The 15000-nt window shown below is 40.2% G+C and overlaps 2 protein-coding genes across 3 annotated transcripts in view; both read left to right on the top strand.

Moving 5' to 3' along the window:
* Positions 1-6621, top strand: part of gkup (glucuronokinase with putative uridyl pyrophosphorylase) — a 25197-nt gene extending 18576 nt beyond the window's left edge. Inside the window, exons 13-23 of the mRNA XM_065960008.1 lie at positions 698-758; positions 867-883; positions 969-1026; positions 1186-1278; positions 1365-1425; positions 1513-1626; positions 2829-2886; positions 4060-4128; positions 4388-4451; positions 4953-5024; positions 5382-6621. Of these exons, the coding sequence (XP_065816080.1) occupies positions 698-758; positions 867-883; positions 969-1026; positions 1186-1278; positions 1365-1425; positions 1513-1626; positions 2829-2886; positions 4060-4128; positions 4388-4451; positions 4953-5024; positions 5382-5477 (763 nt within the window). The 3' untranslated portion in view covers positions 5478-6621. The remainder of the gene's footprint in view (positions 1-697; positions 759-866; positions 884-968; positions 1027-1185; positions 1279-1364; positions 1426-1512; positions 1627-2828; positions 2887-4059; positions 4129-4387; positions 4452-4952; positions 5025-5381) is intronic.
* An 823-nt stretch (positions 6622-7444) lies between these two features.
* The window catches only part of ubash3bb (ubiquitin associated and SH3 domain containing Bb), a 33606-nt gene continuing 26050 nt past the window's right edge, over positions 7445-15000 (top strand). Inside the window, exon 1 of one of the 2 annotated variants that reach the window (XM_020657781.3) lies at positions 7445-7705. In XM_020657781.3, the coding sequence (XP_020513437.2) occupies positions 7575-7705 (131 nt within the window). In that variant the 5' untranslated portion in view covers positions 7445-7574. The remainder of the gene's footprint in view (positions 7706-15000) is intronic. The other variant, XM_065960007.1, reaches the window with a different exon arrangement.

Here is a 15000-nt window from a genome sequence, read left to right on the forward strand (position 1 = left end):
GATGAAACTTTTTTTGAACTGAACATTAAGGGCCTGAAGAACGATAATTTTTGTGTTTTACCACTGGAAGAGAGAGAAACTGAAAATATTTTGCTGGTAATACATTTTTTTGTGTTGTTGGGTTTGTTTTCTGTTTTCTAATACCTAATACAAGCATAATTTATTGAAGTGAACCTGTGTGGCAGTTTTCTGTCTAATTCTTATTTTTTAGGTGGTTTAGTTTAATACTTTTACATCCTTTGTGTTGTTTCTTTTTACAATAAGTGTGGTGACTTTAAATAACAAACAAAATGACTTTTGCCAGGGACAGCCTGGCTGGCACCCCGGAAAACAAACAAAAAGGAAATTAAAAGTCTTGCCCATTAAAACTAAAAAGATGTTTCGTTAACATGGATATTTGTTCTTGTGACACTGATCCCCTGTCTGTTTTTTCACGTTAAAGCGACAAAATAGTCTGCAATGAAGTCCTTATATTTCACTGATAATCCATAAAACTGTAATGGAACACCAGGCTTCATGATCCAAGTTTTATTTCACACTACACTACTCCTGTTACAGGAGCAGATTTCACTATGTTTCAACTTGTGTGTGTGTGTGTGTGTGTGTGTGTGTGTGTGTGTGTGTGTGTGTGTGTGTGTGTGTGTGTGTGTGTGTGTGTGTGTGTGTGTGTGTGTGTGTGTGTGTGTGTTTCCTGTAGTATTGCTCTGACAAAGCAGAACTTCACTCTGAAGTACGACACCAACATTCCTCGGCAAGTGGTGAGTATCTACTCAAACACTGGTCCCTCCTATGAACATAAACCACAGTCTTCTTACCGTAAGTAACAAACTCTATTGACAGAGTTATTTGTCTCTGTTTTCTTAAAGGGCCTCGCAGGAAGCAGGTAAAGCACGTTTAGTTGTTTGGTAAACATTTGCATAGAAATTGACTTGTTAACAACCCTCTTTTTTTTTCTTTTCTTTTTACAGTGCCATCGTCTCGGCCACCCTGAAGTGTCTTATGAAATTCTACAACATAACAGAAAACGTAAGCATTGTGTATACCTTTGTATCGATGTAATCAGGTTTTTCACTCCCTTGTCAATTTGTTGTAATCAAAACCTCAGACATCTTATCTCATGGCACAGAGCCTCTTATCTCCAGAGTTAAGAATGTGTTCATTTATATTTTGGGATTCACTCTGCAGGATCTCCCGAAGCCAATCCGAGCCAACTTCATCCTCAACGTGGAGACGGATGAACTTTTCATCACGGCTGGCCTGCAGGACAGAGTCGTACAGGTGAGACTTTCTGCACTCTGTCCACACTGCATGAAGTGACACTTGTCATCGATGAAGTAGCAGCAGGTGTTTGCCTCTTTCTGCAGGTCTATGAAGGCTTAGTCTACATGGATTTCAGCAAGAAGCTCATGGAGGAGCAGGGATATGGTACTGAAGTCAGCATCATTCTGTAGCTGCTGAGCAGATTTACAAATACAAATCTTTAACATGTGTCTGTGTGTTTCACATCTTCAGGAGACTATGTTTTAATGGACATGAGTGAGCTCCCACCCTTCTGGCTGGCTTACCTGAGCGACCCTAGTGACTCCGGACGTATCCACAGCAACATCCGACAGCGCTGGCTCAGTGGTACGTCTTCCTTTCAAACGATAGATAGATAGATAGATAGATAGATAGATAGATAGATACTTTATTGATCCAGAGGGAAATTCAAAGCATCCAGTAGCAGGTTACAAAGACGTACATGACATGAAACATTTGTTAATTAACTACAAAACAGACGCCCCCCCCTCATACATATATATTAACCTGAAAAAAAAGATTTAAAGAATACCCCTAGATGAAACAAACTTAAACTGTGCAATTAAAAATAGACTTATACAAGAAATGTACATAACCCGTGCAGGGATAAAAATATATGTGAAATTTAAACAAGAACCTATAAACAGTTGAGGAAAAAAATCTGTAATTAGACCTGAATATAAAAAAAAAAAAAGTGTTGACATTACAGTGGCTTCATGTGGTGCCTTTGGTCCAGAGTATCCTAAATGTCTTTAAAAACTGGGGATGTACTGCCATCCACACAAAATAAGAGCTCCTGACAGTTGCTTTTACTAAAATCTTTCAGATATGCTATAGAAGCTTTTTGGTGAAATATTTTATAGGGAATAAATCCTTAATTGTTTAAAACCCTCATGTCGGCTGTATCTACTATCTTACTACAGCAATAGAGCAAGACATAAAAAATGTCTGAATATCAACATCATTTCATAACTATTATGACCTCATTAAAAAATGTATGACAATTTAATCCTGAAATCCAGCCTGATTCCAGCTCTCTGCTGGGATCAGGATGATCCAGATTTTTTGGGATTGAAATTATCAACATCTACTTCAAAGTTTTAAACGACACAAAATTCAAGTTTTAGCCGCAAAAAAATTCGATTGGATTACCCTATCATATCAGACTCCATATAACGGTACTTCTTTTTTCTTTGCACATTATGTCCCGTAGACGTGTCAGTCGTGCTTTTAACAAATCCCTCACTGTGAATCTTTGCTTTGGAAAATGTTAACAGCAGATGCTTTGTCGTCAAACGAGCTGCAATTTACTTAGTGTGACACCAACACCACAGCTGGGATTTCAGGCATCAAATAAACTTAATTGAAATTGTCAGCCTTAATACTGATGTTCTGGTTTGCATTTGTATCTCACATAAAGGCTTCAGTTTTAATTTCAGTGTGTTTTATAAGCAGCTAAAAAGTCCTCAAAGGAGCTTTAAATGGTGACAGGATGGTTCTTTGGTTGATGTTGCTCTGTCGCCCCACAGGAGAGCCTCTGGTAGTTGAAGCCATGAAGACCTTTGCAGAGCTCACAGATCAAGCAAGGTTGGTTGAATTTCTTTAAAGGGGACATATTGTGAAAAATCCACTTCTACAGTGTTTTTGAACATATATTTGGGTAACCCAATGTGAAATACATCGATCACGTCCTTTGTTTGTGGTCTGCATAAGTCTTACAACACAGAGAAAAATACTCAGTTTCAAATTTGCTCTCCTTGTGATGTCACAGTGGAATAATGGTAAAAAAAATCCCCTCCCCTCCCCTCCCCTGGTATCTCCACCCATGGACTCCACCTGCAGACAAGAGCAAAATTTTTGCACAGGTCCATCATTTTTATTCTCCCTACAGAGGAGTGATGTCTATGGGGAAAACTCGGGGGGGGGGGGGTCATTGCATTTAAAGAGACACACACACCAAAACGGAGCGTTCTGAGAGAGCTGGTTTATACAGGGTCACAAACCTCCTCTGGTGCTTGATTCATGTTATATTTTGACCAAAGCACAGCACAGATGTTTCATTTAGACCACAGGGGACTGTTTGAAAAGGTGGAAAAGGGGGGATAATATGTCCTCTTTAAGGTGTAAAGTGGTCAATACTTCACTTCAGATAACGCATTAGATCAGAGGTTTCATGTGTAGTATTTGCACCACAGTCCAAGGTTGGAGATATTTCTGCTGTTTCACCTTTCATTCGCTTACACAATCGGCTGCATCATGAACATAATAGTATACTGGACTATACACAACATGTGTTACTGGAGGACACCTCTAGAGGGCACACCAGAGCACTCTGGACTGTGTACAACTACCAGATGTGTGTGGGATGTGAACTACAGACATGAAGACACTCAAGGAGGTTACGGTTATGTTCATTCTGATATCAGAACAAACGTAATATAAACTATATCAAGTCTCTTATGGTCTGAAACTCGAGTCCCATCTCTGGGTCCAAATAAGGTCACTTCTGGTTCCAAAACAAACAAGACAGCGACGGCCAAAATACCACACTCACTCCCTCTAAATAAGAGTCCACAGATGTTGCCGTACTGTCTGTGTTTCCACTCTTGACATTCGGTCAATGGTTCATAGACAAACCATGTAAAAGAGTTTATTAGCTGTTGAAAACCATACAGAGTTTTCTCTTTTATGTGGTGTTTAAGAAGTTTAGCAACTAAGAGCAGTTACCATCACACTGACCCAAAATGTCCCCCCCCTCAGGACGGCTCTACAGGACAAAGACTGGAGCCACCTGGCACAGCTGATGGACCAGAACTTTGAGCTGCGGCGGTAAAACAGCACACTCTTCATCCTCCAATGATTGATTCGATCTGTTGCTTGTTACCGGCGTTGTGGCCACACAGATGGGGTGTAGTTTTTATTTTTATTTTTTATTTTTTTTCACACCTGATGTAAACACGGTGAAGTCTAACCAGAAACACAAATAATCTTCGAATAGATCCCAGGGACTTTTAAATATTATGTTTGTTGTCTTGAAATGCACATCCCTGTGACTCTCACAGCTAATGTAATGTCACATGTCACACAGGACTGTCTACACTGACGACTGTCTGGGTCCTGGAAACCTCAAGATGGCTCAGCTGGCGAGGAAGGTAGGTGCACAAAGTCTCTTCTACCTGCTAACAGCAGGACACGTTTTATTTAGCAGGATCCACTCTTCATCTGTGGGAACATCCCAAGTCTCTAATTTGATATTTTCCTCAGTCCTCCATCCTCACTTTGAACAGAAGCAGACTGGACCTGCCATCTTTAACCATGGTACAAAATAAACTTTATTCAACAGAATCAATCATTATTTGCATCGCGCCAATTCATAACTTAAGTGTTATCTTGATACGGTTTACAAAAGAAAATATGGGATAATATGCAGGATGGATTCCTCTTTTGTATTCCTCGCGTTCCTGTTGTCCACACTTCCTCGCCGCTGAGGTGGAGGTCGGAGCAGGCCGTGCATGAATGAGGACGGCGGTGGTCCAAATGATCTCTTGCGAGAGAGGGATGCAGTTGAAGGAAGCTGTTTTAGAGACTTGGGGTGTACCTTGCATGTGTTTTTTCTGTTTGTGCGCTCATGAAGTTTTTGGTGCTTCCTGCAGTTTGGCTCGGCGGTGAAGTTACCCGGCAGTGGGGGCGCTGTGGTGGGTCTGTGCCTGGATAATGCCAGATTGGTAAGACTGCACTGATCACATCTCCTGACCTGATATTCTTATTTCACCAAACATATCTGCTGTGCAGGCCAGGCTGTGCAGAAAGTAAATCACCTATTCTAAAAGGGGAACTTTCTCTACAGAGGGCAAAACATCAGGAAACAACATCAGGAGCCTTAAGCTCCTTTTCTGTTTATGTGTGTGCTCACCTGCAGGATAGCATAGCATACTCTTTTGCTTATTTATTTCTGACATGATGAGACACTGATCAAAGTCGTCAGATCTGTGCTGTTTGTGATAATTCTCTTCAGATTTGTAAACTCTGAACATGTGATTCCGAGCCCACCGTCTGATGCAGTTTGTCTTTTTTCCAACTAGGTGGAGATGAGGCAAGCTTTCCAGGAGGCAGGCTGTGTCTTCTGTGTCATCACACCGTACGTCCCATCTGCCAGCGCGACGAGCGGCCAACACTGACTCACATCTCCCCGGGACTCCGTCAGGCTGCTAAAGTAGGCTACAACTCATGGCCATCAGGAGTACGACAGACAGTCGCTCTCAAAGACTCCACGTGCCAAACCATGAGAATTATCCGTAACAAAGTGATCAGTCACATGAAGGCATGAAAAAAATCTGATTAGCTGGAAAATTCATTCCTCTTTGGTGGTAGTTAAAATGAAAATGAACCAGACTGAACAAATAATGTGAGCTCTAAAAAATGGGGTCAGACTACACATTTCAATTAGTTTAAAATCAAAAGAGATTCAGGACTTTAATGATCATAGGACGTTTAATAATTATCCAGTTTTGTACAATTTATGATACATAATATAAAAATGTTGTTTTTTAACAAGTGAATGTATAGTAATAATTTTAATGTAATCCTGTTTGTATAACGATGTATTAGGGTCATTTCAATTCATTTCAGTCATATTTTGGAATGATTAAAGTCTTTTGTTTATAAAATGTAAGATGTAAATTTGCAAGATTAAAGTTGTTATTTAAATCTATGGTTATAGGTGTTACTTTGAAAGGTCATTTCAGAAAAGCGCTCAAATGAGGACAACATAAATCTTGTTCATTTCTGACAATCTTGTGAATTTATGACTTTAATCTTGTAGAATAACAACTTAAGTCTCATGACTTTCTTCTCATAAATTTTCCATTTTAATCTTGGTTATTTATGACAATCTTGTGAATTTACTTCTTTAATCCTGTAATATTAAGACTTTCTTATCTTTCGACTTTTTCCCTGTGAATTACAAATTTCTTCTCATAAATGTACAACTTGTATCATTAAGACTTTAATCTTAAAATCTCTCTATGTGGCCCTAATACTCAGTTGTGTATTTGCTTTGAATAAAATATTTTTATTTTTATAGATTTTTTAAAAATCAAACTTTTGATTAAAAAAAAAACATTAATATAAGAAAAACTTACCAAAGCCATTTATTCTCCATATGTCACAGTGGGATCTTATTTAATTTCCAGTTTGACTCCTAAAAAAGTTATACAATGTTTAAAAGATATTATATCAAGCATTAGATTTGTCCTAAAATAAATTATCTTGTTGTAATCTTTGTATGATGAATTTTAATTTTAATATAAAAATGATATGCTACCCTTGTCTCTTTGTGTTTACTATTATGCAACATGTTCCTAAATGTCTCTTCATCCTGAGAGTAAGCAGCTGTCAGTCAGTCTGTTTACATCTGGGTGGTAGAGCGGGGAGAGAAGGCCCATTAACCAGACCTATAGTGAGTCTATAAGGCCACACCTTTAATGTTTGTAAGGCATACACTCTGTCCTAAACCAGAAATGTTGTTCAAACTAGGCTACGTTTGTGCTTACACAGAGCTGGTGACACCAATTTACTGATTAATAAATTACATGTTGAATATTTCTGTTGTATAAATGCATCAAATACTGACCTTAATCTGGTCTAATCCAGCAAGAGGAGGTACAGTTATTAGTGTCTATTGTATGTCCACTCAGTGCTGAAGTCTGTATATTGAAATGACTTGTAATCTCTTTTAGCCTTTCTTACGACACATTATAAAATAAATGTTGTATTCTTTTGGGTTACCAGTGTTTAGGTAGACCTGTAAATGCTAGGGTGTGGTTATGTTGTATGCCGACCACCTCCAGAGACAGTGGTGATTCCCAAACTCAGGCACCCTGAGGGGGCTCTGGGGGTCCTGAGTTTAATCATTGGTCTACCAAAAAAGCTAGAGCCGGCCATGTGCTTTAAATATTAAAACAGCGTGGCTTGTAGCCTATCACATCTCAAGCTGTGTAAAATTATATACATCACATCCACTAAGCCTACCTCCCCCCCCCCCCCACACCACACCACACATATTCTGCTCTAGTGCACTACTGTGTTGAATTCTAGCTGCCGTATTTCTTCAGTGAGCAGATCTCATTGGCTGTCCCCTCCGGTGGGCGGAGTCTCAGCTCCGCTCCGTGTAGGTGCCGTTACCTCTCCAGTCGTGCGGACCCAGCCGTATCTCATGGTGTGTGGTGGAGGTGGACTGTATCCGGCTTGTAGCTGACTGGGTGACCCAGTGGACCATGGCTGCCAAAGAGGACCTCTACAGTAAAATTATCCCTCGGAGGCTACGGCAGAACCGGCCAGGCTCAGTGAAATGTGGATCCTCCAGCCTGGATGTGCTTCTATCCATGGGCTTCCCCAGACCAAGAGCGTAAGTGAACGTCACACTGTGTGTTTTTTATATCTGGGTGTATTTGTGAGTGTCGGTGTGTTTCTGTGTCTAGGTTTGTTTGTGGGGTTTAAAGTCGGGGTGTCAGTTTATGTCAGAGGTCGTCGGAGTCCGGACGGGGACGACATCGGTTCAAACCGAATATTTACAGTCCCAAACGCAGCATCACCATGCATTCAAGTGGTGTCGTAATAATCGGAAAAATGAGTGTCCGACTGAGAAAAAATTTCCATGAAGGCACTTTCAAGTTGGAGGAACAACCGGGAGGAACAACTGGGAGAAGTTGTCCCTTTGACTTTGCTGTGTCATGACACGAGCAGAGATGTGTTAGTTACTGTAAATGACCAAACAGTTACAGTTAATGGTTACTACTATGAAACAGTCGGCCTAACTGAGGTGCATGAAAACAACTAAATTAGGCCTTTACACACTGACACCTTGTTTCCAATTAGCCTATTGTGTGACTGTTGTCTGTTAATATGTGAATGAAGCCTCCTAGTGTCCAACGCAAGGAAGTGCATGTCTTTTCAGATGGATAGAAACCTGATATAAGCTACCTGAAGACATGGGGACGAGGCTCATTTTGTCTGTTTTAACAAACTCATAAATAGATAATCCATCTAAGATAAGATGAAATAAGATAATCCTATACTCATCTCACAACAGAGACATTTACAGTGTTACAGCAGCAAAGAGCAGGATAGACAACTAAAGAAAACAGGCAGTGCACAATTCAATAAAATAAAACATGTAAAAGATATAGATTAAATAGTTAAAGAGCCAACAGCAGAGCTGCAGTTGCAACACTAACCCTAACCCGATTATGCCGAGGAAGGTCTGCACCTCCGCGGTCGTCCATGGCACAGTGCTTCCAGCTGACATTTTCTAACATAAATAATACAATAGCCTTGACAGTAATCTTCGCGAAGTCGACTGGATATTTAAAAATGGCGAGTTATGGGTTCGTCAAAAGGGGGCAAACTGAACCGCTCGATGAAAAGGGGCTAAAGATGTAGTCTGTGTATTCAGTAATTAGAAAAAAAGACACAGTGCACATAAGGATGAACATGTTATTGCACAATTAGGTTCCATATATTCTTATTACTATATATTATCTATTTGACAGACGTGGTATATCAAGATGCTGATTAGACCTCAGGGTTATTGCACAAGCGTCACTTATTATCTCATTTAAGTTTGTTAGGAACAGCCAGGGGAAACATTTTTCAGTAATTTCCTCGAAGAGCTGTCTGTATGAATTCGATTCAGAAAAAGAGTCAGGAGTTGTGAGAGTGTGTGTGGATGGAGGGAGTTGTCATATGGTTCACCCTGTATCCTCTAAGCGCTCACTGAATGAAGGGACTGTCTTAGACTCGGCCTGGATCATCAAGTTCACATCCGTCCTGTGGGCTGCAGGCAGGCGCTCACTGTAAACACAGCTGAACACTTAAATACCTAACCCATCTGGAACAGCAGTTTACACAGTCACTAATGAATGCTGCGATATCACTGATTCATGTGAAAGTTCGGCCATTTTTTGTGATGTCTTCACTTTTTGAAATTAGTGCACGTTGCTTACAGACAGGAGAGAAGACTTGCTGAAATTATCAACTTAAGAGAGCGATGTTAAAAAAAACAAGAAACATTCAAGGAAAATTCACCATAAGTGAGCGGGGGAGGGGATGTGACATTGAGTGTGTTAAGAAGCCAAAAATATCACCAAGGAGTTCCTGTGAAAGGAAGAAAACAAATGACGTTTTCAAGCCAAGTTACAATGTGATTCCTGAGATGGATAATGGTGATGTCATCTGTTTACAGAAAAACAGAACCCCACAATAATCGTTACTACACAATTGCAATTCTCGTTCCATCACAATACAAATTGAGTTGGCACCAAAAGATCGTGATAAAATCGCATAAAAGCACATTGTCACGGCACCTAGTCATTATAATGTCATATTCTGTCATGTCATCCTCCATCTTTGACTCAGGCAGTGTCCTTTTAAACGTTACATCTCGCCTACTGAGACCTCTCCTCCCAACCGGCAGGAAAGATTTTGCCGCTTGGAAGGACGTATGTCAAAGAGACACTCAGGAAGATTTCAGATGTTTTGAGGAAATGTCTCATTTCTACACACTAAACTCTGTGAGGGTTTTCACCCCTTTCCCCCAGACAGATGTCACATATCAAGAGTGTGTACTGTATGTGTGTGTGTGTGTCAGAGTGTGCAGTGGTTTGTTGAATGGATGCTGCAGACGATGATAGGCCCTCAGGCAGGCCACAGCGTGGGCCTGAGACAAACTCCCTGCAGGGAAGCCACGACCTCTTTTATTGAAGCCCATGACTGCGCCGCCCTGACACTGCCTCCTATCTGCTCCCTTTCTCTTGCCTGTCTGCTTTCCTTTTTTTTATGTCTAAAAGGAATGACCCAGTAAATGTCCTGTCAGACTTTCAGGTGTCCTGGTTCAGCCATAAAAGGATTATTTCTGCGTGGAAAGATTGAACTTATCAGTTGTTCCAGTCACACCATTGTTTGGATTGTTGGTCTGTGAGTGTTTCAGCAAACACAGTTGACAGCCTCTGGCTTTAAATAATATTCCTCCTCATGCCATGGTAAGGCAGCATCTCTTGCTGTGGTTCCAGTTTTTTTTTTTGTCAATTTATATAAAAATTCTGCCCTTTTTTATTTGTTTCTGCTGATATTCAGGTCGTCGCAGTGGATTCATGATAAACAAATAGTGATGAGCATCGTTTCAGTTTACTGTGATAAAATTATCTTATGTGATGAATTCCTGTTTTGTCCCATCCTGACTCCTGAAGCATAGGCCTGTCCAGACTATTTGTTTTGTGATCAATTTTTTATTATTTATGTTTAAACATTGCCACTTACAATAAAGGAAAAACAAGATGTTGTGGTTTTAACAACAGCCCACAAATATACAGGAGAGGAAAATCATATACATAATTCCTTATACAATACATTTCAAAAGAAGGGAGGAAAACAGCAGACAAAAGGGGCAAACAAAGATTGAATCGTCTCTCTCCCCTGGATTACCACAACACAGAAAGTCCAGACTCATTTTTTGACTTTGCTGGCTGGACTGGGGCGATGACATGAGCAGGGGTGGCATTACATTTGTGTGCAATCCATAGAGTGTAAGTAGTCTGAGGCCACATTTACATGAGAACGATCCACTAAAATCAGAAATATGTGTGCAGGTTTGTGTAGTTCAATGCAAATCCATCTCCACCTCAAGGCTGGTTGTTGTCGTATTTCTGTGTTTTTTTTTAGTATTAGAGTTATCTGCACTGAAGAAGAAGCTTTTCTTTGCTTGGTTTCTGCAGTCTTTGTATCCACGGCTTTATTATCAGAGTGATGGGAGAAAAAAGTTTCTGCTCAATAATTGAAGTTTGTTCTGTGTCTGACGCTCTGTCGTCTCTCTCATCCCATCTCTAAAGTTTCTCAGAGTTGTTTCATAACAGAACAAAGAACGCAGGAAAGACATTTTTAAGGCCGCTTTTGTCATTTTTATTCGGTTAAAGTCTCACAGTGACAAACTGGTAACGTCTATGTTGTTATTTGATGCTGACACACAGCTGGTTATTCTGTCAGTTTATCAAGTAGGATTTGAGTTCTTCATTTCACTGGACGCCCACTCACTTCCCGTGCAGATAATGGGTTTGGTTTTTTTGTTGTTGTGTTTTTTAAATAAAAACTGAAGAGAGTTCAACTGAAAACACAAGCCCAACTTCTGTGTCTTCTGGGAGAAGTCAAAAATAGTGTGCCAGAGAAAACGCACTATTCACAGCGTCACATTTGCACTTCACTTTCTCACTTTCTGCTCAAGTGTTTCTCTCTGCCGTTTCACAACAAGCTGTCTGCAAAGGAAGCGTACTTTCTGTGCAGCTCAGCTCAAGGCTCTGCTTATTCGCTGATTTGAAGGAGGAAAGAAAAAATGCCTACATACGATTTGTGAGTTCATCTCTGCTACATCTGTGAGAGCTGCATTACAGTGCTGTATATCTCAGCAATTGGAACTCTGAGGTGCAGTGCAGTCTATAACTCTCATGAATTATTGAGTCACTCCCTCTTTTTTTTTTTGGAGGGGGCCGCTTATCTTTGAAATGCAGATGAATATCGGCTCATTCGACTTTCAATCTGTCTTCACAAACTGGCTCCGGCTCTGGGACGATAGTATGCCTGATATGAGAAACATTTCAGATGTGCATTCCCAAGTTCAATAATGCTACACTGACATGAAGTGTATAAATAAAACAAAATGCTAAAGTGCAGATTATCTTCAGCCCTTTTCAGAGTGTGATTCTGCAACAGCACTTTAAACTGGCCCCACCGTCCCTAATGATTCAGCAATTGCGTAATATTGTTGTCAATTCACATCGTGTTACGGCGTTGGAGAAGCAAAAGAGAGCAAGGCAGAGCAGGAGCTCCATGTGAACACACACACACACACACACACACACACACACACACACACACACACACACACACACACACACACAGCACCATTTCTCTGCAGATCCCGTCTCGCCCCTGTAACGCCTCTGTTGCTACCTCTGAAGGCCGCACAGAGGAGGGATCACTTCGTACCTCCATTAAGCCGCTGCCAAATTTATATTGAAGGCGAAATGTCACAGGGTCTTAAATAAAATGTCTTGACACAAAAGTCTGACTAGAGCTTATATTTCACAGTTTCTTGTCTCTCTGCTGTTCTTCATGTTATTACATAATACAACATGTCCTTCCTGAATCCTAAAGAACTCAGAAAAGCTGTTTTTTTTTCACCATTTAATTGGCACAAGTTACTTTGAGGCTAGCTTGATTTTAATGTTACTGCATCATAATGGTGTGAACTATTCTCACGCCTCCATCCTCAAGTAAAAAATTTGCAAGTAAGCGGTGAAAAAAAAACAGCTTTTCCTTGTTGACATGAAGTCATTTTCTTAATTCAGACTTCGTGATTTTTTCATATCAAATGCTCATGATATGAGGATTTATTAATACAGCCCTATAAGTAAAAAAAAAAAAAAAAACACACAACATTTGTCCGAATATAAGACATTCCTGTTATAGGAAGAGCCCCTCATAGTGCTTTCAAACTTGCACAAAACTCCTGGAAACTTCCTGACATTGTCTGGGTGAATTGTAGGCTATATGGCTCTGTGGTAGAGTTGTCTTGCAACTGGAAGGTCGGGGGGTTCCTGATCCCCAGCTCCAGCCGCACATGTCAGAATCAGAATCAGAATTTTTATTGCCAAGTTCATTTACACATACAAGGAATTTGTCTTGGTGTGTCGATGTGTCCTTGGGCAAGACATTTAATCCCAAGTTGCTCGCCTCTTCGTTGGTGGCCTGTGAATGTATATGATTGAATTATACTGATGCAAACTTTGCATAGCAGCCTGTTGTGTGAGAATGTGCTGTGAAGGTGTGACCTGTCGAGGTGAGCTGATGTGAGAACTGCAGCAGGAAATATTCAGAAAAAGGAAGGCACTAAGCAGGAGAGGGTGATGACAGAGACTTTAGACTGTATATGTTGCACCCATGAAAAGACCAGGACTCTGTCTTCCGTTTGGCAACTTTATTCTTCCCGGTGTTGTATTTTTTTATGATTATCTCTCTTAAGAAGCATCGGGTCCTCACAACAAAAACGGCATACATGCGCATTATCTGTTGACCATGACCCCGACTATCTACCTCACCTCTGCACGCAGGCCGACGACGTCATATATCAAAACCTAAAATTAAAAGAGTTAATAACAACTTTTTAATTTGTGTAAACTAAGATGACATTACATTACCTGTATGTTTTTAAATTAACAAATTAAACAAATGTGAAATAATATTATATACAGTTCTTTCTAACTTATAGTGTAGTGTGCTTTCTTCTGTCAAATTGAATTGCATACAAATATTTCTAGGTCGCAACATATGCACATAGCTGCACTCTGTTGCTTTGTCCACCACTCCTGTCTTTCCTCCTGAGACCCCCTGCTGTGAGGGACATTTTACGTATTTTTTTTAATTTTCAGTAGTGCATGAGTGAAAACGTTTTATATATTCGGACCAATAGGGTAGTATTACAGCTGATGGGGTCATCATACATCTGCCTCAATAAGGAGCCTTTAACAAGGTCATATAAATGTCATTAGTCTCCTTCCTGAAACAGGAGAGGTGCATCACTGTCTGGAAGTAGCACCGTCATTAACCGGTGCTCCTGTGCTGCAGCTCGGTGATCATATCGCAGCGCATTTGAAGCTCTGTCCGGAAGCAAGCAAAGCAGGTGGCCCTATCAGATTATGATGTTGTTGTCTCAGCTCAGATATCTCTGTGTGATTGTATGAAATTCAAGGTAGTGCAAGTGCCCACAGTGCAGGTTTGCATTACAACTTAACTCAAGAGAGGTTTTTGTTTGACCCTGAGTTATAAGTCTCTCTCTGCTCTCATAGATGATTTCACACTCCGTCATTATTTTTTACACTTCAAAGCAGACGCTCTGTCGGTATCAGCTTGTCCCCTCAGGCACAGATGGAGAGATGTGAGGAGTAGTAGGAGGAGAAAAAAAAAGCTAAATTAGCAGTCGGAAACAAAGTTAGAACGATGAGGATATTTGAAGGTTGACAGAGATTACCATTAAGTGTCTTTACTAGAGATGTTCTAATGTCATAGTTCCCTTTCTTCAATAAGTTCTGTTCACTACATGTATTACTAAAAGTCCAGTGTCTAGTGTCTATACGATGCTAGTGCAGGGAGTTTTAGTTATGTAGTTCATCACCTGACAAAGAACACGAATAAATGCATAAATTAGATTAAAATTATTTTATGTAACGTTTCCCTCAGGAGGACATTAGTCTGAAGCAGGAGCACAACAAACACAAGGACAACATCAACAGTCCCAATTAAAACTTTAAAACCAGACAAAATGAAACAACATAATATAAAATTAGACCAAAATTAAATGTAAATTAATTAAGATTTATTGTTTGTTTTTCTGTAAATTAAATGAAAACAATAGATTAAAGTTGTCAACATGTTGGATGATTTAATATTGATAAATGGACTTGAGCTTATATACCTCTTTTCTAGTCTTCTGATTACTCCAACCCTTTACCTTCCGGTTGAGAGGCGACGACTCTACCAACTGAGCCACAGCCGCCCCTATACCATAATCAATGGTATCCAATTGTACCAAAGATTCAAAAAACAGATCTTCAGGGTGCTGGCAGCCCCATGTACAGAGGCTATAGTCCTCCAGGC

The sequence above is a fragment of the Labrus bergylta genome, chromosome 11, assembly GCF_963930695.1.
Source record: "Labrus bergylta chromosome 11, fLabBer1.1, whole genome shotgun sequence".
NCBI lineage: Eukaryota > Metazoa > Chordata > Actinopteri > Labriformes > Labridae > Labrus > Labrus bergylta.